At 37.0% G+C, this 20202-nt stretch overlaps 1 protein-coding gene across 1 annotated transcript in view; it reads left to right on the top strand.

The window, feature by feature from the left end:
• LOC114688416 (alkylated DNA repair protein alkB homolog 8-like) overlaps window positions 1–8561 on the top strand; it is a 50532-nt gene extending 41971 nt beyond the window's left edge. Inside the window, 1 exon segment of the mRNA XM_028863001.1 lies at window positions 6266–8561. Coding sequence (XP_028718834.1) covers window positions 6266–6823 — 558 coding nt within the window. The 3' untranslated portion in view covers window positions 6824–8561.
• Window positions 8562–20202: the final 11641 nt, after the last annotated feature.

The following is a 20202-nucleotide window of genomic DNA, read 5'->3' as shown; positions in this document are numbered from 1 at the left end:
TATAACACACACACACACACACAAACACACACACACACACATATATATATAGTATAACAAAAATAACCTCAAATTTGTATCAATATACAAAAATCCAAGCCAATGTAAAATATTTAAAACTAGAAGTTGCTTTTTTGGTTTAAAAGTAGATTCAATAATCTACCTTTTTATCCTATCATTTCTGTATTCCCCCTTTTTCTTTTCAGAACAAGATCTCTGAATCTAATCTTTTTTGTTCTGCTTTTTTTTTTTTTAACCATTACTAATAACAACTTGTATCCTACCCCCCTAAACCACGTCAAATGTCCATTACCTACTGAGTAACCAAAAACTAACTAGCCCTGCTAGTCCCAGAGCCCACTTATAAAATAAATACACCAACTCTTACATTATTTAAACTGCCCAGCCATTAGCTCAGACCTACCATTGTCTAGCTCTTACTCTTATACTAAGCCCAATTTTGTTAATCTATATGTCGCCACGTGTTCTGTGACTTTACCTGTTGCCTTTACATGATGTTGCCTGGACTGGTGTCTCTCCCCCCTGCCTTCCTGTCCTTTTCTTTTCTCCTCTCTGCTAGTTCCGCGTATACTTCCTGCCAGGCTACTCGCCAATCATTGTTTTATTTATCAAACAACCATCCACAGCAATATGCAGCAGATCTCAAAAAGGTTAAATAAAGGACCATAATTTGTTATGTACATCCATAGTACAAAAACGTAATTCCTAATTACCTGATTGAGACTCAAACTCAAAATCATGTATAGGAAGCTAGATGAAGCGTTTTTCTAGTATTAGTACCCTATATGACCATTAATATCATGACAAAAAGGTGTATGCATATATATATATATGATATATATATCTTATAAATTTTGAGGTATATTTATACATTAAAAAAGCTTTAAAGAGTCAAAATAAAACCAAAGGAATATGAGATTAATGGCAATAGATTAGTTTGGTTTGGGTTTTTTTTAATTTGTTTGTTTGTTTTTGTCCCATATCAGGTGGCTCTTCTGACATAAGATAGATTTTGGATTTTCCTTTAATAAGCATGCTTGGGTTTAGAGAAGGAGAGATGTTTAATTGAACTAGGAGTACAAAAAGACCATTTGCATTATGTGTCTGTAGAGAACAGCAGAAACAAACATTTGGGAAGATTTATGAAATTTTATTCTGTTGGAATTGTGCTATATCAATTGACCAATTTAGTCTTTTCCTTGGGACATTTTCTCTGGATGATTTGTCCTTTCTCCTCAGATCCAGTGGTCTTCAAATTCCTTACCTGGATACATTCATTCTCCTGGAAAGACAAAACCAAAACCCTTCCCTCACCCTAACTTTGGGGAGTTTCCCTTTTGGCAAGTTTTAGCTGATTAAAAAAAAAAAGCATTTGTTAGTCTTATAAGTTAGTTTAGATTGCGTGGTCATGCTGTTTGATGAACCATCACCTCTTCTAATCAAGAGGTCTCTCATTCAAATCTAATTTTTATAATATTTGTTATATGGTTTTTCTTGATATTTTGGTCTTATTTACTCAAGCTGACCTATCATCCAAAGCAGTATGGTTTTTTACAATAGGCATTGGGCCCTTTATTTGTTCTGGGGAGGAGTTTCCCCCATGGTGACAGGGAATGGGGGAAATGAACCAAATTTGACATGGGAGCCTACAAGAGATCCCTTACGTGTCCCTTGTTGATCTGCATTCATTTGTCCAATGTCAGCTTTTGCCACACCTTCTGCATACTCCAGAAGGCAGGGGCCTTCTGTTTGCATTATTCCTACAAAATAAATAAATAAATAAATAAATAAATAAAAAAAAAAAAAAAAAAAAAAAAAAACACATTGTTTCTAGGAATGCTGTGCCTACAATCCCCTTTTAGGTGACCTTGTTTGCCACAATTAAAACACCTGATATTTTGATTTTTCCTGAAGCCTCTGGTAATCATCTCTCCTATCCAACCATCATCATATTTATGAGATTCAGTATTGACTGTATCTCGGATTCATTCCTCTATGGGTGCTGATCTTTCCTTTAAAGGCCTAGTTACCCTTTTGCACTGTGAATTAACATTTTCAAAAAGCCAAAGATTCAATTATTACTTGTCTACTTTCTGAATTTGGTATCATTCTATTTTCAGCTCAAGTCAGTCTTTGTAAAAAAATCAGTGAAGGTTTCTTTTGGGGCTTGTATAACTTTGATAAATGACTCAATTCTCTTTATGACTTCTTCAATTCTGTCCCAAGCATTCAAAGCTGATGAACCAGGGTGTGGTCATCATATAAAGACTCTCTTTGTACATCAGCATAATCATACTTTTCAAGAAGTTATTCGTGGGAAATTTTAATACCTTTAGCCCTACTTCATTGTTCAATGGTCCTAGCCTCATCTTTCCACCAGGTCCTCCACTCTGACTGAGGACCAGGTTTTAATACTGCTGCAACAAAGTCTTTCCATTCTTGTGGGACAATTCTGTTACTAGTTGACCACAAATATATCATCTGCTCCACAAAAGGTGAATGCATGCCATATGAGACTATTAATTCCTTAAGTTACCTCAAATCTAACATTTCCACAGGAACCCAGTCAGTTCTTTCTTAGCCTTGGGGATGCCTGTCATTTGGCAGTTGTTCCTGTAAGGAGATTGGGTAAATTAAGGTTGATTTTTTGATAATCTTGGGCTGTTCCTCTCTAATTTAAGAATGTAGTGGTGAGTTTGGTTCTCCTTTAAATTCCTCTGTCTGTGTCTCAATATCTCTATTATTTATTTTAACAGGTTTTTCTAGTGCTTGTAAGTTATCAGTCAATTTTTTTTTTTTTTTTTTTTTTTTTTTTTTAGTAATTAGTTGTAAGGCTTGCATATTATCGGTAGTAACCATTTCTAAGGCCTGTATCATGGCACTCATATCAACCAACTTAGAATTATCAAACCGATGTTTATAATTGACATTATGTAAATCCCATCCATGTTATTTATCCCCTCATTTAATTGTTCCATTTTATTTTATTTTTTATTTTTATTTTTTGGTTTTTTGAGACAGGCTTTCTCTGTGTAGTTTTTGTGCCTGTCCTGGATCTCGCTCTGTAGACCAGGCTCACCTCGAACTCACAGAGATCCACCTGGCTCTGCCTCCCAAGTGCTGGGATTAAAGGTATGCACCACCACCACCCAGCTAATTGTTCCATTTTTAAATCATCTGTTATGTAATCATACAGAGACCTAACTCCCTCCATTGTGATAGTATTTCCCATTTTTTAATGTGGGAAAAAACTCTTTCTCTTTTTTATAAACTACTTCCCCTCTTTAAGAATTCCCAATTGTCTCACCAAATCTGTTGATGACGATGGGAAAGTGGGAGGCTGGTTGCTACTGTGTAGCATGTCTAAGTGGAGAACAGCCTAGCTGAGAACAGTGTCAGCAGTGTGAGGAGAGGGTCCAGGGAAAGCCCACAACCCATGGGAGGGGAAGCCAAAGAGCCACCCTTCTGCAAGGGGTAATTGTGAAAACAGCACTTGTGATCAGCACAAAGTGAGAGCACAGAGCTACCTGAAGGCAGAGCTGGCTGGTGGTGAGGGGCTAACTCCAGCAGTGTTTGGAGCCCAAGCACCTGTGGAGTTTGCATAGAGAGGCTGCAACAGAAAAATCTCAGACTTGATTAGAGGGCTTGGGGAAGAAAGGGAAATCAAGCTGATGGTGTGGTGACTCCACTGGATACAGTTCCTACATGCAACCCTGGTATGTGCCAGTAGGTGAAAAGCCACTGGCAAGCAGCTTTTTTGTGAATTTGTGTCCCAAAAGTTGGGTGCCAGAGAAGCATAAATCTAATTGATCTTTTCAGTAAAATCCAGGAGTCAGATATCAGAGTAAAAACCTGAAAGATCAGGGAAGCAGAAGAACAGCCACAGTCGCTTCCTTCCTCTTCCATTATTCCATCCAAAAAGGCTGAGATCCTATCTCCACCCCACCTTACTACTTCCTGTTTCGTCTCTGCACAGACCTCTAGACCTCTATGATTAACTAGTGGCTATCTCTGCCCTCTGACTCCAAGCAAGATTTATTTTTCAGAATATAAACAATATCACACAATAATCATCAGGTAGTGCCAAGAGCTTTTACCTACAGTGCCATCTCCCTAGTCCAAGACATACAATGTTTAATTCTTAATTACACTGAATACAGAATAACTGCTTTATAATATACATAGCTATTATATTGAATTTTGATTAACTAAACTTTGTCTCATGTACAGAAAATAGAGGACAATAACTACAAAACATTAAGATGAAAATAATTGTGTAAACCCAGTCTCATTTCCAAGTAGTACATCACTTGGTTTTTATCTGGGTTAATAGAAACTATAGCAAGTAGCAAGTCGACTGGAAGAAATGTGAGAAACTTACAAAACAATTTATGAGACCAATAATAACACTGTTAAATGTTATATTAGTTTTTTTTTCCCGAGACATGGTTTCTCTGTGTAGCTTCACGCCTTTCCTGGATGTCACTGTAGACCAGGCCAGCCTCGAACTCCCAAAGATCCGCCTGCCTCTGTCTCCCCAGTGTGGGGATTAAAGGCGTGCTCTACCACCGCCTGGCGTTATATTAGTTTTAATCCATATAAAAACTAAAACATCTGAGAGGTAGAATGACCATGGAGCCTACTTACTGAACTTGAATTCATTTCTCAAATATTCAAACAGTTGCCTTGTTGAAGCACTGTATGGATTTAGAAAGTCGAGTTATATAATTTTACATCTTTTATAAAAGGATAGATAATAGTTGGCAGAGTATTTCTGCACCGACAGAGGCCATACCTCGTGGTTAATTGGTGGTAGGAACATTCCTAAGTCTAATGAAAATAATAACAGTTATCTCCTTTTCTGTCTGTAAAAACTGAGGGTAAAGTTTCTGAGAATACATAAGAAATTGAAAACACCTTGACAGGCAGCCTTTCTGAAAGGAAAGCTATTTTGCTACTTCTTTTCTTGTATTCCTGGAAGTGATGGTTACAAAGAATCCAGATAAACTGTGAAAAACATACTCCAGAGTTAAATAAGTGAAAGTACTCTTCATTTTCCTAGTTAAAAAAAAAGGAAGAATTTCATTAAACCAAAATATCTCTGTCTCTTTGTATCTGTCTCTCTCTATCACTGTCTCTCTCTCTTTCCCTCAGCAATAGTTATATACCCTTTCTTTTATATCTACAAAAATGTTCTTGGGGCTAGAGAGGTGACTCAGTAGTTCAGAGCATTTTATGTGAAAGTTTGAAGACCAGAGTTTAGAACCTAGCACCCACATAAAAGCTGGGCGTGGTACACACACACACACACACACACACACACACACACACACACACACACACACACACTTGTAACTCCCATGCTGAGGTGACAGGGATAGAAAGATTTCTGTGGTTACTGGCTGGTAGTCTAGCAGGCAGTCTAGCTCTAGCTAGTGCTAGGTTCAAGGGACCCTTTGTCTAAAGGGACCAAGATGGAAAGTAATAAAGGTGGACACCTGTTGCCTTCTTCTGGCTTGCAGTTTTATTTTCCTAGTCTGTCTTTGCCTCTGGTTTTTGGGCTTTGGTCATGATTGCTTTCAATATATCTCATTTTTATCATCATTATTATTGTTGTTATTGTTATTATTATTGGATTCTGGACCTACAACTACATGTAAGCTGATCAATATAATTCTTTAAGGATTGGCTTTCTGTTCTATTGTAGCCAGTTTATAGCTACTTATTTCTAACCCTCCCTATGGTTTCAGGTTAGGCTTGGTTTATATCTGTGCCATTGTACCTTGAAGACCCTAAGGTCATCTTCTGTCTCCAGCATTGTTTGATTGCTGAAACCTCTGCTTTGCTTTCTAACTTCCCAGCTGCTTCTCTGCTGAATTTCTTGGAGTTTCACCAAGGAATTGCTTCTGTAGCATAGGAACTGGACGATGCCTTTAGAAGACTTTGCATGTAGCCTTTGTAGGCATTTCCCTGCACTTCCTCCTTTTTCTGTAATTCTGTCCCCTGCATTCCAGCTGCATTGACTTCCCTGTACTCAGAGCCTGGTGTCCTCAGGCCAGGGAATCTTTTGTTTCCTGTGTGTAATCTATTTCTCACACTATAAATTAAATTCATTCAGGTCTAGTCTGCCTTTGTCAGGTGTTTTAATACAATAATCCTACATTTAATTATATGTTTCTACTTCCTCTCTCTGTCTCCTGTAGGTTAATAAATGACAATCATTTCATTTTAAATTTTCTTTTAGGAACGTAGAGTGGCAGCTCTCCAAGAACTTGCCCGTCTCTTGAGACCTGGTGGGCAGGCCCTTATATATGTCTGGGCAATGGAACAAGAGTATAAAAACCAGAAGTCCAAGTACCTTAAAGGAAGCAAAACTAGCCAAGAAGATAAAGAGGAGATAAACAGTGCCACAACCACTGCAGGACTACTCGTAAATCAGACGCCTGACGGAGGCAGTGAAGACCAAGCATCATCTGTCCCCACCACTAATAACATCCAAGAGGGAGAATGTACGCCAAGAAAAGTTCCTAGTTCTGAGCTTCCTGTTCATACAAACAGGACTTCCTTTCACTCCCAAGATGTGCTGGTTCCTTGGCACTTCAAGGGAAACCCTAGTAAAGACAAAGATGTTGAGCCATTTGGGTTAGCAGGATCCCCTGACCCAAGTCCCGTGTTTCATCGTTATTACCATGTTTTCTGTGATGGAGAATTGGAGGCTTCCTGCCAGGCTGTGGGTGATGTTAGCATTCTGCAGAGCTACTATGATCAGGGGAATTGGTGTGTTGTTCTTCAAAAGGTCTGATCATTTATCTGAACATATCAGGTGTAAAAGGAAAAAACTGCCTATCTGTTTTTGAGAAGGAGGGTAAATTATCCCTTTAATTAGTGAGGCAACTTGGGGGACATTACCAAAGGAGAGCTAAGAGCAGAGATTACTTAGGTAACATTCTGTCTGCTACTATTGACTGACTTCATTAACGTAGGTTCCTCTTACATGCCTTCTAAGTATGGTGTTTAAAAGTGATTGGCTTTAACTTGTGAAAGGCCTGTGATCTTTGTATAAGTGTGCAGCATTTTGAAGATAAGCTTTGTTATAAAGTGTTTATATATAAAGATCCTATACTATGTAGGATCGTAGTGAAACAATGATGTGACCTTTTAATTAAGTGAATACTCCTGGACAGTAGGAAATAATGTGAAGTTTTATCTGAAAAACTCGTAGTAACTTTCTCACTGGATCTTTCTAGCACATTGTGGATGCCCAGTAAAACTTTAGCCAGGTGATTCTCTGAATTCATAGAAACTTCATTCAACAGATATTCTTTAAATTCATGCTATTTACTGTTAAGTACTAGGAATGAAGTTATGAGCAAGTAAAGTAGGTTGGTGTTTAGCTCTGAAAGAACATGTGTTTCTAATTGAAGCTCTGGATTTATTATCTGTTACCACAAACATACACACCAGTAGAAAACAAGAGCAAAGCCCTTATTCCTAGGAAGCTTACCTTCTAGAAAGGGAGGCTGATAAACGCAAACAGGTAAGTAAATATTGTGTTCATTGTAATCATAAATGCCATGTAAAAAAGTAAATTGGAGGCTGAAAGGGATATTAACTTGTGAGCAAAAGATTACTTTTTAATGGCTGAAGTAATTAGCAATCCTGACTGATTTATTACCAGGAATCACTATTCCTCATCAATTGGTTTAAGCTTTAAAGACAACTCAAATAGTTCCTTTTAACAGTTAAATTCCAGAAGTTAAAATTTATCAGCCACACCAAATTTTGCTCTTTCAGTCACAATTAGCTGTTTTTCCTTATTCATAGTTTGTCCCAATCCAGGAAGAATAGAGGCATTTTTATCTAGTCAGTGAAACCAAAAGCATATTCCTGGAAAGTCCTAGTAAGATTGATCAATGTCTAGCCAGACTGAGTTGACCAGGGAGAAACTTTTATGATTTTTGTAATTGGCTCAATCAAAAAACATAATTAAAAGTAACATGTACATGTTTTAAGACCATCACTTGATTAAAAAATGTTTATAATTAACAAATTAAAAATTGTAGTCGGGCCCTTTCAAATAAGACTTCTATTTGAATATACAGTTTTCTTTTTCTTTTCTGTTTTTGAGAGAGATCTCATGTAGTCCAGGTTGCCTTCAATCTTGCTATGTAGCTGATTCTCCTGCTTTTGCCTCTCTAGATTAAGCTTAAGTATAGCTTAAAATTATATATATTGAAAACACTAAGATGTTGTTTATATATTAAAACAGTAGTTCTCAATCTGTGGATCATGACCCTTTGACAGCCAAATGACACTTTCACAGGAGTTGCCTAAGACCATCAGAAATATTAGGTATTTACATTAGTATCATAACAGTAGCAATATTACAGTTTTGAAGTAGCAATGAAAATAAATGTATGGTTAGGGGTTACTACAACATGAGGGACTGTATTAAAGAATTGAAGCATTAGGAAGGTTAAGAACCATTCTATTAAAGGAACATGTGGACCAGTAAGATGCTTAGTTGATAAAGGCATTTGCTATCAAGCCTAATACCCTGAGTTCAGTTACCAGGACCAACATAGTAGAAGGTGAAAACTGACTCCCACAAGGTGTCCTGACCTTTGTACCAATGCACATACACATATACACACACACATACATAATATATATATATATATATTGAGAGAGAGAGAGAGAGAGAGGATCTCACGTTCTAGTTCTGTCTATTCCAGAACTAGCTAAAATGATTAGGCTGGTCTTGAACCCACAAGATATCTGACTGCCTCTGCCAAGTGCTGGAATTAAAGGTATGTGCTACTATATGTGGCTGAATATATTTAAAAAAAAAAGATGTAAAGCTAGGTGGTGGTGGTTCACGTCTTAATCCTAACACTCTGGAGGCAGAGGCAGGAGGATTTTTGTCAATTCAAGGCTGCTCTGGTTGGCAAGTTCCAGGAAGGCAAGGATTACACAGAGATTTCCTGTCTCGAAAAAACCAAAGGGGGGAAAACGTTATTAGATGGTTCTAAATCAAAGTTTGAATGTCTTTTGGTTAATTTAAATTTCCAGGTAAACATGTTAGCAATGTTGATTGACCATAAGAAGAAAATTTCTTAAAATACACATTGACTCTTTAAGCTAATTTGAATATTTTTTTATTCTTGGATATTTTAGAAAGAAACTTAAAGGCATTCATAGGGTCATTCTATAATATCATCTGTTCAGAAGTCTGAGCCCCAGAGATCAAAACTGGCTAGGGTTACATAGTGAGACCCAGTCTAAAAGTGAAACAGAAAAATAAGAGAAATCTCTTCTGTGTCATTCCCATCATTTCTTCTCCTTTGAAATGGTATTCTTGGGTATCAGTCAAGAGTAAAGTAAGAAATAAGTCCATTGTCCCTGCAGGACCTAAATGCAACTTACTGCATGTTTTCTACCCATAGAATTAAGAAGTGTTTATAGGTTTTTTTTTTTTTTTTGTTACTGCCCATTTCCAGCAGCTTCAGGCTACACCTTTGTGATTGGTGTTTCCTTGAGACTAAAGAACTGCCAGTGTGAAAATCTTGGTAGCCTTCTCCCAAAGTCTTTAGTAGATAACTTTTTAATTTCTTCATAAAATAATTGTTATAAAGCAAGAGAAAATATAAACTATAACTAACAATTAGGATTTGTCAGTTATGACAATAATTCTGAAGAATGAAGGAAATGATCTCAAGTCTTAATAGAGTATCAAGATACTGTGATGTATTGTGTCTCATAATTTACAATTTACTGTATATCAGCTTTTGAATGAAAGTAAGGGATGAGAGGAGCAATATTGGCTGTCTGCATATAATTTTAAAACTTTATTGTTTTGGATCTAGCCTGTTCAAATCAGAACCCTGTGAGATAAAAGGCTAAGAAACAATAATGGGACTATATCAATTTGATTCATGTTTTACATTGAAGAATTTAACTGAAGTTTTGAAAATATAAATTGTCATAATCTGGTTGCAGGTGTGAGCATGTTTTACTTTTTTAGCTTCTGACTTCTTTTATCCCTTCATGGCTATGTCTGTCCTGAAGTAAATTTGTCTTGTTATGTATTGTGGTCTGAACAAGAAATGTCCATCACAGGCTCATGTATTTAACTCCTTGGTCCCAGGTTGGTGGTGATATTTGGGGGAGGGGTTATGGAATGGTTACAATGTGGAGCCTTGCTTGAGGAAGTATGGAGGAGGGCTTTAAGGATTTATGACCTTGCCCCATTTCCTGCTTGCTCTTTCTTCTTCCTGTGTGTGTCTGATATATACACTAAAGCCACCTGCTGCCATGAACTATCTTCCAATGGAACTGTAGGACAAAATAAACTCATTCTATAAATTGCTTTTTGTCATGGTATTTTATCACTACAACAAAAAGTGAGTAGTGCACATTTTTATGACAGTATTTTCAAGTCAGATGTATTTAAAACCGATCCACCACTTTGTAGTTGTGAGAATTTGGCATATCTATATCTGAAAGAAAAAATTATAATAGTTGCAATTTCTTTGGATGGATTGATTACATGAGAGAGCATGACAAGTTCAAACATTGTACTTTTTACATAATGGACAGTAAACACCAACTTGTTCCATCCTCTTCTTCTACCCTAACTAATCACCTGTAAGACACGTGGTTTTTATCTTTCCTCATCTGTTTTTGAATATCAATTCGGCATTGACATTCATTAATGCACCCTATGATTCTGTCACTGTTAATTTACTGATTGCTTGCTGCACTTCAGGGATAATTCTTGCTGGAGGGAGTGGTTGAAAGGAGGAAGTGGAGGGAGTGTGAAACTCAATGGACTGTTTCAGAATAGACTGTAATCAATAAGAACAATTGATAAACATGCATCATGTTCTGAAGTGACATATTTTTCTTCATAGAGAAAAGATGTAGAGCAGATAAAGACGTTAAGAGAGGCCTGGTGGATTCCAACTTCTAAAAAGGTGTGGATGGTTCTCTATAAGAACATGACATTTAAGTGAAGAGTTGACAGGCTGAGAGGTTAGTTATGTATTTACATAGGGAAGTAGAATTTCAGATAGAGGAAAAATTCTAAGGTAAAAGGCCAAAGAAAAGAACCGTAAGGAAGACCTGTGGCTGGAACAGAAAGAGTGGGAATATGTGTTCATAGATGCAACCAACTGTAGACCAAAAACATTAGGAATGATTTTATCTATGCTGAGCATGCACACACACTTTTTTAGTATATTTCCCACAGCGATGATGTTTGGTCCTGATTGCTACTTGAAGGGATTTAAAATCACCAAGAGACAGACTTTTGGTCATGGTCATGTCTGTGAATACATGTCAGTGGTGTGTGTGTGTGTGTGTGTGTAGGATGGGACACAGGACTCATTCTCAGAATAGATAGCACCTTCCTCTAGGTAGCCAGATGTAACCAGGTCTAAGGAAAAAAAGTTTCACCTACTTGTCTTCCTGTTTCTTTGTGATTGTTTTCTGTTCCTCTGTTGCCTTCCTTGCTGAATGTGGATTGAATTTGTGACTCTCCAGGGACTGCTGTGTCAGCTTCATGGACTGAGCAACTAATGGTTTCTCTGCCTTTCCAGTATGCAGATGGCCATTGTTCTACTACCCAGCTCCTACATGTAAACCAATCTAACAAATACCCATTATATAATAAATATACATTTTGTTGGTTACATTACTCTAGACAATCTCATCTAATATACTTATGAAACATTGTAACAAGTAGATACATAGCTTATTTATATTGTGTTAAGTATTAGAAGTAAACTAAAGATCATTTAAAATATACAGGAAGATGTGTGCCAGTTACACTCAAATTTTTCTTTATATAATGGACTTGAGATTTTGACCTCTTCTGGAGATCCTACACCCACACACCCCCCCCACACACACACAGATACTGTGTAACATTTCACAGTGGGTCTAGTGCATTTTTCAATCCATACTGTGGATATCTCCCCAGTTCTAGGATGTACGATTGGAATGGAAATATCCAGCAACTGCACTGGTTCTCTGAACTATGCAGTGTCCTATGCTACTGTTTAAGAAAGGACATCTGGAAGCCACTGGAAAAGGTTCCCAATGGAAGGAGTAAGGCAAAGCTAAGATAATATGCCTGCAAAGTTTGTAGAGATTAGTATCACATTAGTGCTGCAGGATGTATTTTCCTAGAGACTGGGGTAGTGATTTCTACCATACCCCATTTCAGCTCATCTTTTTATACAGTATAAAAATATATGGATCTTGAATAATTATCAAAAATGCAGCCATATCATGAGTCTTATGTAGCTACTATTTTAGATATGGGCTAATTTTTTAAGTAAACCAATACCTGTCCTTTACCTAGTATGCAGCTAAAACAACTACCAAAATATATTTTAAACTAATTTTCTCTTTCCTTAGGTTTCTCTAAGTAACTATTGTATCATTTAAGTAGATTAAAATAATTCTTTTTAGTGACAACCCTGGTTTTTAATTTCTTGATCTATACTTTAATACAAAGCACAAATCTCTACATTATGTTTTACTTAGCAGCAACAATAGCTCATCAAAGCCTCCCAGAGAGCCGCTCTCATATCTAAGTATTCAAAGGTCTTCCTTCAGACTCCTCAAGTTTTATTGATTAATTTCTTCTTTAAATTTACCATATACAGTCTGCACCTCAAAATTTCAGGCTATGGATTGATTGTATCTTTTATTGTTCATTATCACTTCATATGTTTTGGTTCACCAAGTTTTTCTGATGGCTGCTCCAAACATTTCATGTCATTTTCCTTCTGCCTCAAGCTCACCCCTCTCTGATTTTCTGCAATGCTGCCAAGTGAGTTGTATAAAACCTAAAGATCTCTCACCTTAACTGAACTCTGTGAGTAATTCTAATTTTCAGCAATAAATCTCATGTAAATAATTTCTCATTCCTTTATTGCTGTTATTGGGACTATAACTGATGGCTTTGATAGAGAGAGAATGAAAGGATGTGGATTTGAAACAAGAAAATAAATTAACGTAACAGTAGAAAAGATAACTGAGACTATGCTCCATTTTTAAATTTCAGTTTAAACTAGACACAGAGCCCTAAATGGTGTAGTGTTTGGTCCTCTCAGAATGTTTTATGCAAGTACAGATTTCCTTAAATGAATAATCTGTGTGCCAACAGTTACATAACAACCTCCTTTATACATACTGCCTTAGTCACTGTTAGAGTGGTGTGAAGAGATACCATGACTGAGGCAATTCTTATAAAAGAAGACATTTCATTGGAGGCTGCCACAGTTTCAGAGGGTTAGTCCATTATCATCTTGACAGGGAATATGGCATAATGCATGGCACTGGAGTAGTAGCTGAGAACTACATTCTGATCTGCAGACAGAGAGAGACTTCAAAGGCCATCCAGGGACACACTTCTTCCAACAAGGCCAAACTTATTCAACAAGGTCATTACTCCTAATCCTCAAGTCCTTTCACATAGCACCACTCTCTGATGACTAAGCATTCAAATATGTGAGGTTATGGGACCATCTTTAATATAAAATAGCTTATTTGCATAACTTTATCTACAGGACAGAGCTGCTTTCTTTAGAACAAGAAAGTTTACAAACTGGCAATATTGCTTCTTTTGTCAAATACTTCTTCAAGCAAGACAGTATATATGGTCACTTGCTTTAGAACAATATGGTAGTAAACAGTGGATATTAATATGTTTATGTATGTCTTAATCATTTATCAACAATTAGTCTTTTAAACTATGTTTGGCCACCTGCTAAGATGTAAGTGATCAGGAGGAAAAATTTAAGAAAACACAAAGACCTCCTTGAAGATTTATAAAATAAATTCTTTGTAACATCTTTACATTATCATGGATCTTTCACCTAATAAGCTAATTACACTGATTATGTTTCTTTTCCCAACATTCGTTTGAGGCTAGAACAGTAGGACAGTTGACTGACTTGATTCTATACACAATATATGCTCTTATATTCTTTCTGCAATCTATAACTTCCATAAAATTTATTATAGACAAACAAGAGATAGGTGTTAAAAAGAAATAAATATCATAGAGAGACAAATAGTAGTTTAGTAACAGTAATCTAGCCGAGTAACATAAGAAAAAAAATCTTTTCAGAACATGAATTTTTTAAAATGACAATGAAATAACAATGTGAATTGCCCCCATGATTTTGTGACATTAATCTCACAAAATAGATGCATACTTGTGAGAATTTCCACCTAATTTTTCTATCTTTATAATAAAGATGGTAAACCATAAGTTTTACTCTTAGCCACAGAAAGAAAAGTATGCTCATAGCAAGTTTCAATGAATTATCATCACTTATAGGCTCATGGAGTTCTGTCTTCTTTCATTTAAGAACTTGAAGAGTGGTCACCATTTTATCAATAATGCAAAAGTAAGAATTACCTATATGTAAAAAGAAAGTTTTTAAAAATTGAAATATTGATCATTTCATAATACACTGAACATAGTTTTTAAATCTTAGCACATTTTTTACAACTTCTGTAACAAATAGATCATATATACAGACATCAGCACCTTCAGATAAAAAACTATTGTCCAGGGCTTGAAAAACTCAGTTGGTAGAGAGCTTGCCTAACATTCAGGAAGCCATGGATTTTACTCCCAGCACAGCATAAAAATGGGCACGGTGTTGACTTCTATAATCCAGAACTTGGGAGAGGAGACTAGATAGAAGATCATGAGTAGAAGAACATCTTCATCCTCATATATATTTCAAGGCAGTCAAGGACACATGAAACCCTGTCTTAGGGGAAAATAAAGAAAACTACAGCTTAATGTGTGGGATTTAAGTAAAAGCTCAGTCAACCTCACTCCTCCACTCAGCACCCTCTAGTCACTAACATAAACTAGCAGAGCTGAGCAGATTCTACTAAGATCACCTAGTTTATAATTTCAAGTGTTTTATGGAAAAACACTCTAACTCCTGAGCTGATGTATCAATCTGTGAGGTTCAAATCGAATGAATTTGCTCTTTGAGAAGTTTAATATTAATCAGGAAAAACCTATTAAGAGAAATAAGACATTGATATAATTCACTAAAACTCAAAATTAAACACTGAGTTCATAATGATGACAGTAACTTATTTAAACCACCACAATATGTTTAAGGAAATAGACTGGCATAGTTTCCTTTGTCTACACAAAGTTCAAAAGTAATCAAGATACTGTCAATCTACTTGGCCTATAGACAAAACTGTATGCTAATTGGCATGTTTACTATGGGAACACAAATACGTTATCTTCTTCAGACTTCCAAATTGTGAAATTGTATCTTATTTAAAAGATCCAAGATTTTTCAGGTGCATGTAGAAGGTCCTTTTCTAACTTGAGTATAGAATTTCCTTTTTCAGGTGGCCTTAGAACATTGTCCTTGTCAACAAAATGTCAGCCCAGTCTCATGAGAAAAAAATTGGCATGTAGTACCTCAACTAAATTGAGTTCCTTCAAAGCCCATCTGAGTGAGAAATGCTACAAGTGATGTCTGTCTTCCTGCAAGAGAAATAACACACCTGTTTCATCTGAGAAGGAAAAGTTTTGAATTGACACAGCAGACATCTGGTCATTCTACTGCTGTTCAGGAAAACAAGAGATATAACTTTGAAGAGTTAACTGTCACCGTTACAGAGAAAATGTTTTTGTGTTTAGGACATTGATCTCTACTGACCAAAAAGCATCTTTCCTCTACTTATTTTAATTACCATATTACATGGATAAGATAGCCCTTTGGAGTATTCCCTACAATCTCCATATAGTGTGCCATCACCTTGAGTGGTGTTTCTCAAAATGTGGCTGCTCAGTATCTGCATGATTACCTGACACTCCCTGATGGACATCCACATTTCTAGGTCTGTCTAGATAGCTGAGCTCCCTAGGTGATTTTGTGTGTACTCTATGGAAAAGGGGAATTTGATTCTGTTTTCTTTTAAAGATCACTCCCAAACACTATTATAGGAGTCAGGAGATCCAGGCTTGGAAAAAACTTTACCACCAGTGTGATATTAGGGAAAGACACTTTCATATATTCTCTGAACCATAGTTTTTCATCTTGGGGATGACAAAACCTTCATTATACAATGAATAAAAAAGATAAAACAGGAGATTTATAGAATGCTTTAAATAACTGCAAAGACAAATGCATGATTATTGTGATGTTTAGAAATTATGTATGTGAAACAAAGAAGTATAGGAATGTATAGACTTTCATTTACATATTAGATCAACTTGAACACAGTGGAGTTCAGTGTTTACAGGAGTCAGAAGATGAGGGAATATTTTCCATGGTTCTACTCATATACAATAATGAAAATATTCACAATTGTGACATCTCTACCTTAAAATTTAAAATTCAGTTGAACACTTTACTTACCTAATGTGGACCACAAAAGCTAGTAGTGGTGGTTTGTAGAGAAGATAGCATCTTAATACAAACTACTTTGATGCTCAACCATAGAGAATCAGTGATCTGTTCCAGTGCTGAAAGAACCTACTGAGAAATGCTTTTCTTGTTTCGTACATGACTTATAACAAGAAAACAATGAATATAGAAGGCACTTATGTCATAAAAATTAGAGAGAAAACGGTAGTTCAGCATAGTGTTCTAATTTCAGTCTATTGCTGTGATAAAGACAATGACCAAAGCAACTTAGGGTAGGAAAGATTTATATTCCCAAGTCACAGTCCATTATTGAGGGAAGTCAGGGCAGGAACTTGAAAGCAGTAAACATGGAGGAATGTTGTTTCTTTGCTTTTTGACTCACTTGCTCATACTTGTTATATAGTCCAAGGCCACCTGGACAAGGAATAGTGGTACCCATAGTGGCTGGGTCCCCCTACATCACTTAACAACTAAGTAAACTCTTCCTACCCCATGCCACTGGCCAATTTGATCTAGACAATCCTCAGTCAAGGGTTTCCTCTAAGATAACTCCAGCCTGTTTACCAAGTTGATCAAGGTGACTAGGACGTATGACCTCAGGTCACTGACTAGGAGATAATGCCAAAATGTGAAAATTATTGCCTTAGCACTTAGTTTGGAAGCTCTACATGCTTTAACTCATTCAATTTTCACAGAAGTTAGGCATACAGTATTGTTACCACTTTGCAGTTAAGAAACAAAAAGAAGCAGATTATGTCAAGTGGCATGACTAAATAAGTGGCAGAGTTTTTTTTTTAACCTAGCACATCTGGCTTCAGAAATTGTGTACTGAACACCTCACCAATACCTCAGAAATTGGCACAGAATTAGTGGCTGGGAAATAGATTGTCAAATCTCTGTTATGGGCTACATCATATTGTCAGAAAGGATTCTTGGTCTTTCTGGTCTCTTGACTACCTAAAGACAACAAACTATGTTGAAAGGAATTAACATAGGATTAATATTAGGGTGATCTTGTAACTTATGATCTAAACTGTGACCCTTTCAAAAGCTAAATAAGGAACTGTTGATAACCATTAGGGAAATAAATATAAATTAGGTTGCTTTATGTGAGCTAGGACATATGGTCATCCTCACAGGAATCTGTTTCAGCTTCAACACCCCCCTCTCCCCATGAAATTGAATGTCCCTATATACATTGCATGTCAATTTATGCATGTTACTGTATAGGATTGTTTTCACACATCCATTTATCTTATTTTATGGACAATTTTTATTATCTTGATCGTGTTTGACAGTTGTCTTACACATGATGATAGAATTTAAAGCTCTTCAAAACATCATTTATATAAATAATCATTTTCAAACAAGTTGTCTAATTTGGTAAGGATTATGAATCTACTAAAACTTTTTTTTGATTAATTTTTCTTTTATGTGTATGAATGTTTTAACTCTACATAAGTACATCACATTGCCGCAGTGACCAAAGAGACCAGAGGAGGGCATTCTGATCCCTGGAACTGGAGTTACAGATGGTTGTGGCCTGCCATGTAGGTGCTGGAAACCCAACGTGGGACCTCAACATGAGTGGTACCTCTTAGCTGCTGAGCCATCTCTTCATCCACAGACTTTCTTTAAAGTACAGTTTCTATATGATTAATTTTTAGTTCTTGCAAGAATTACTATGAATATAAAAGGACTGTTTTAAAATATAAGCAGATGTATGCAATTTATGTAAATTCAACCATTTACTCAAGTTCTTGAATACTTGTGATAGGTATCCTGGGGTTATCCAGGAAACAAATAAATGGGCAGTCGAGACAACTTCAAGTAGAGATAGAGAGCTATAGTAGCATTAAATCATGATGTGAAAATATCTGGAGAGTAGTATGAAGATGGAGCATTCGTTTTGTGATCAGGGTGTTTGTTTGACCTGGATATGAATGAATACAAAGGCCTTAGGTGGGAGTAAGAGCTGGAAGGCGGCCCTTATGTCAGGCTCAGCAATGGAGGAAGGGAGTGGACAGAGAAAAGGTGAAAGAGTGAGAAAGAAAGGGAAGTTCAGGCACAAGAGGCAGTGAAAGCATGACTACAGGGCATACCTATGCATGGCTCATCTCTAGACTGATGAGAAGACCAGATTTCAATATGTCTGAGTCTAAACTGTCTCAAAAATTCAAGTCTAACAGGGCTTAGTCCTTACATGTGTTTTCTTTACACAGTTGGAGCTGGGCAAACCCTGTGGGGAAAATGGAGATACAGCAGCTTGTCACCATCAGGCAGCTTCTACCTTAGCTGTAACAGTATCAGCCTGGCCTCTCATCACTAGTGCATGGTGAGATGGGAAATGAGAACTTAAGAAGGGGAAATACCAAAATCTAGTTTTTAGTTTCCTGACATTTTCATTTCCTGTGACTTTTCAATACAAAAGCTCATGGGTATTTTCCTTAACAACAAAATGAACTTTCAAAGCACATCTGACTGAGAAGCCAGGTTACTGAAAAGCACAAGACTGGCTAGCAGTATTTCAAGGCATGCACTTCTAGGTGCCTTTGGGATGGGTGAGCCAGGTGCAGCAGCCCTTCTAATCAGCTTGACATTGACTGGTTACTCTCGATTCTGATGCCCAGGTACATCTGTGCAGGGTGCAGCCTCCCAAACATAATGAATCAAATCAAACAATAGCACTTTGGTGGTGGTGATGGGGAAGGGGGTTGGGGTGTGTGTGTAACTATTAAAGTTTGGCATTTTAAATTCTGAATTGCCAGAGTTAAAGAAGAGAGAAATGGCTTGTCCTGTGAACCAATCAACTGAGGCACAGATAAGTACTAGTATTTTGATACAGAGATTTATTTATGCAAGATGCAATAAACACAACAAAGAGGTCCCTCAGGGTGATGGGAACTCTTTCTGTACCCAGGCTTGTGCAACCTCCAGACATAAAAAATACATATTTTTTGTTTCTTCTGTCTGGCTGTATGTAAGTGCACCACGGCGGTGCAGTGCCTGTGCAGGTCAGAAGAGGGCGAAATAACTCTGGAAATAGAATTAAGAATGTTTTTGATCTTCCATAAAGGTCCGAGATCTGAACTTGGGTCCTTTGCAAGAGCAGTTAGCGTCCCAAAACGCTGACCCATTTCTCCAACTCCGTTTTCAATATATTTAAAGACACCCATCAACGAAAAAAATTGAATCTTACAGCAATCCCCGGACTCCCTTTCCCCCCAAAAATCCTGACTTTCTGATCAGCTCCCCTTTAGCCTGGTGCACTATCACAGGAAGTCCGGCCAAAACGTTGAGATCTTGTTTTAACTTCTACAACTCTCTAGCTCACTGGAGTATTTTTAAGAGTCTTGGTAAGAAAGGAGTTAGTATAGTTCAGGGTGCATCATAACGTATTGTTGATATTAACTCAGCGTTTAGCGAATCCAGTACTCCTAAAATGTCAGCCTTCCAGGCTTTGACCGAATCTTGCGTGACAGACTTTCTGATCTGCGCCTGCGCGTTGCTATAGTAACGCTCCTATGAAATCTAGATTTGGTTTCTGAATTACGACAGTCGTAAACTGAGGTTCCTGACGGCTTCTCGCTTTACGACAGCAAAAACTATGGCGGCGTTCAGTGGAAGATTCGAAAGTGCTAAGAGTATCGAAGAGCGAAAAGAACAAATCCGAATTGCACGGCGAAGTATTACGCCAGGTACCTCCGCTTTGGAGGTTTTCTTTCTTCCTTTTAAAACTAGAGCTTGCACT

The sequence above is a fragment of the Peromyscus leucopus genome, chromosome 7 (genome assembly GCF_004664715.2).
Source record: "Peromyscus leucopus breed LL Stock chromosome 7, UCI_PerLeu_2.1, whole genome shotgun sequence".
NCBI classification, from domain to species: Eukaryota; Metazoa; Chordata; class Mammalia; order Rodentia; family Cricetidae; genus Peromyscus; species Peromyscus leucopus.
This window is presented reverse-complemented; position numbering and strand designations above follow the sequence as displayed.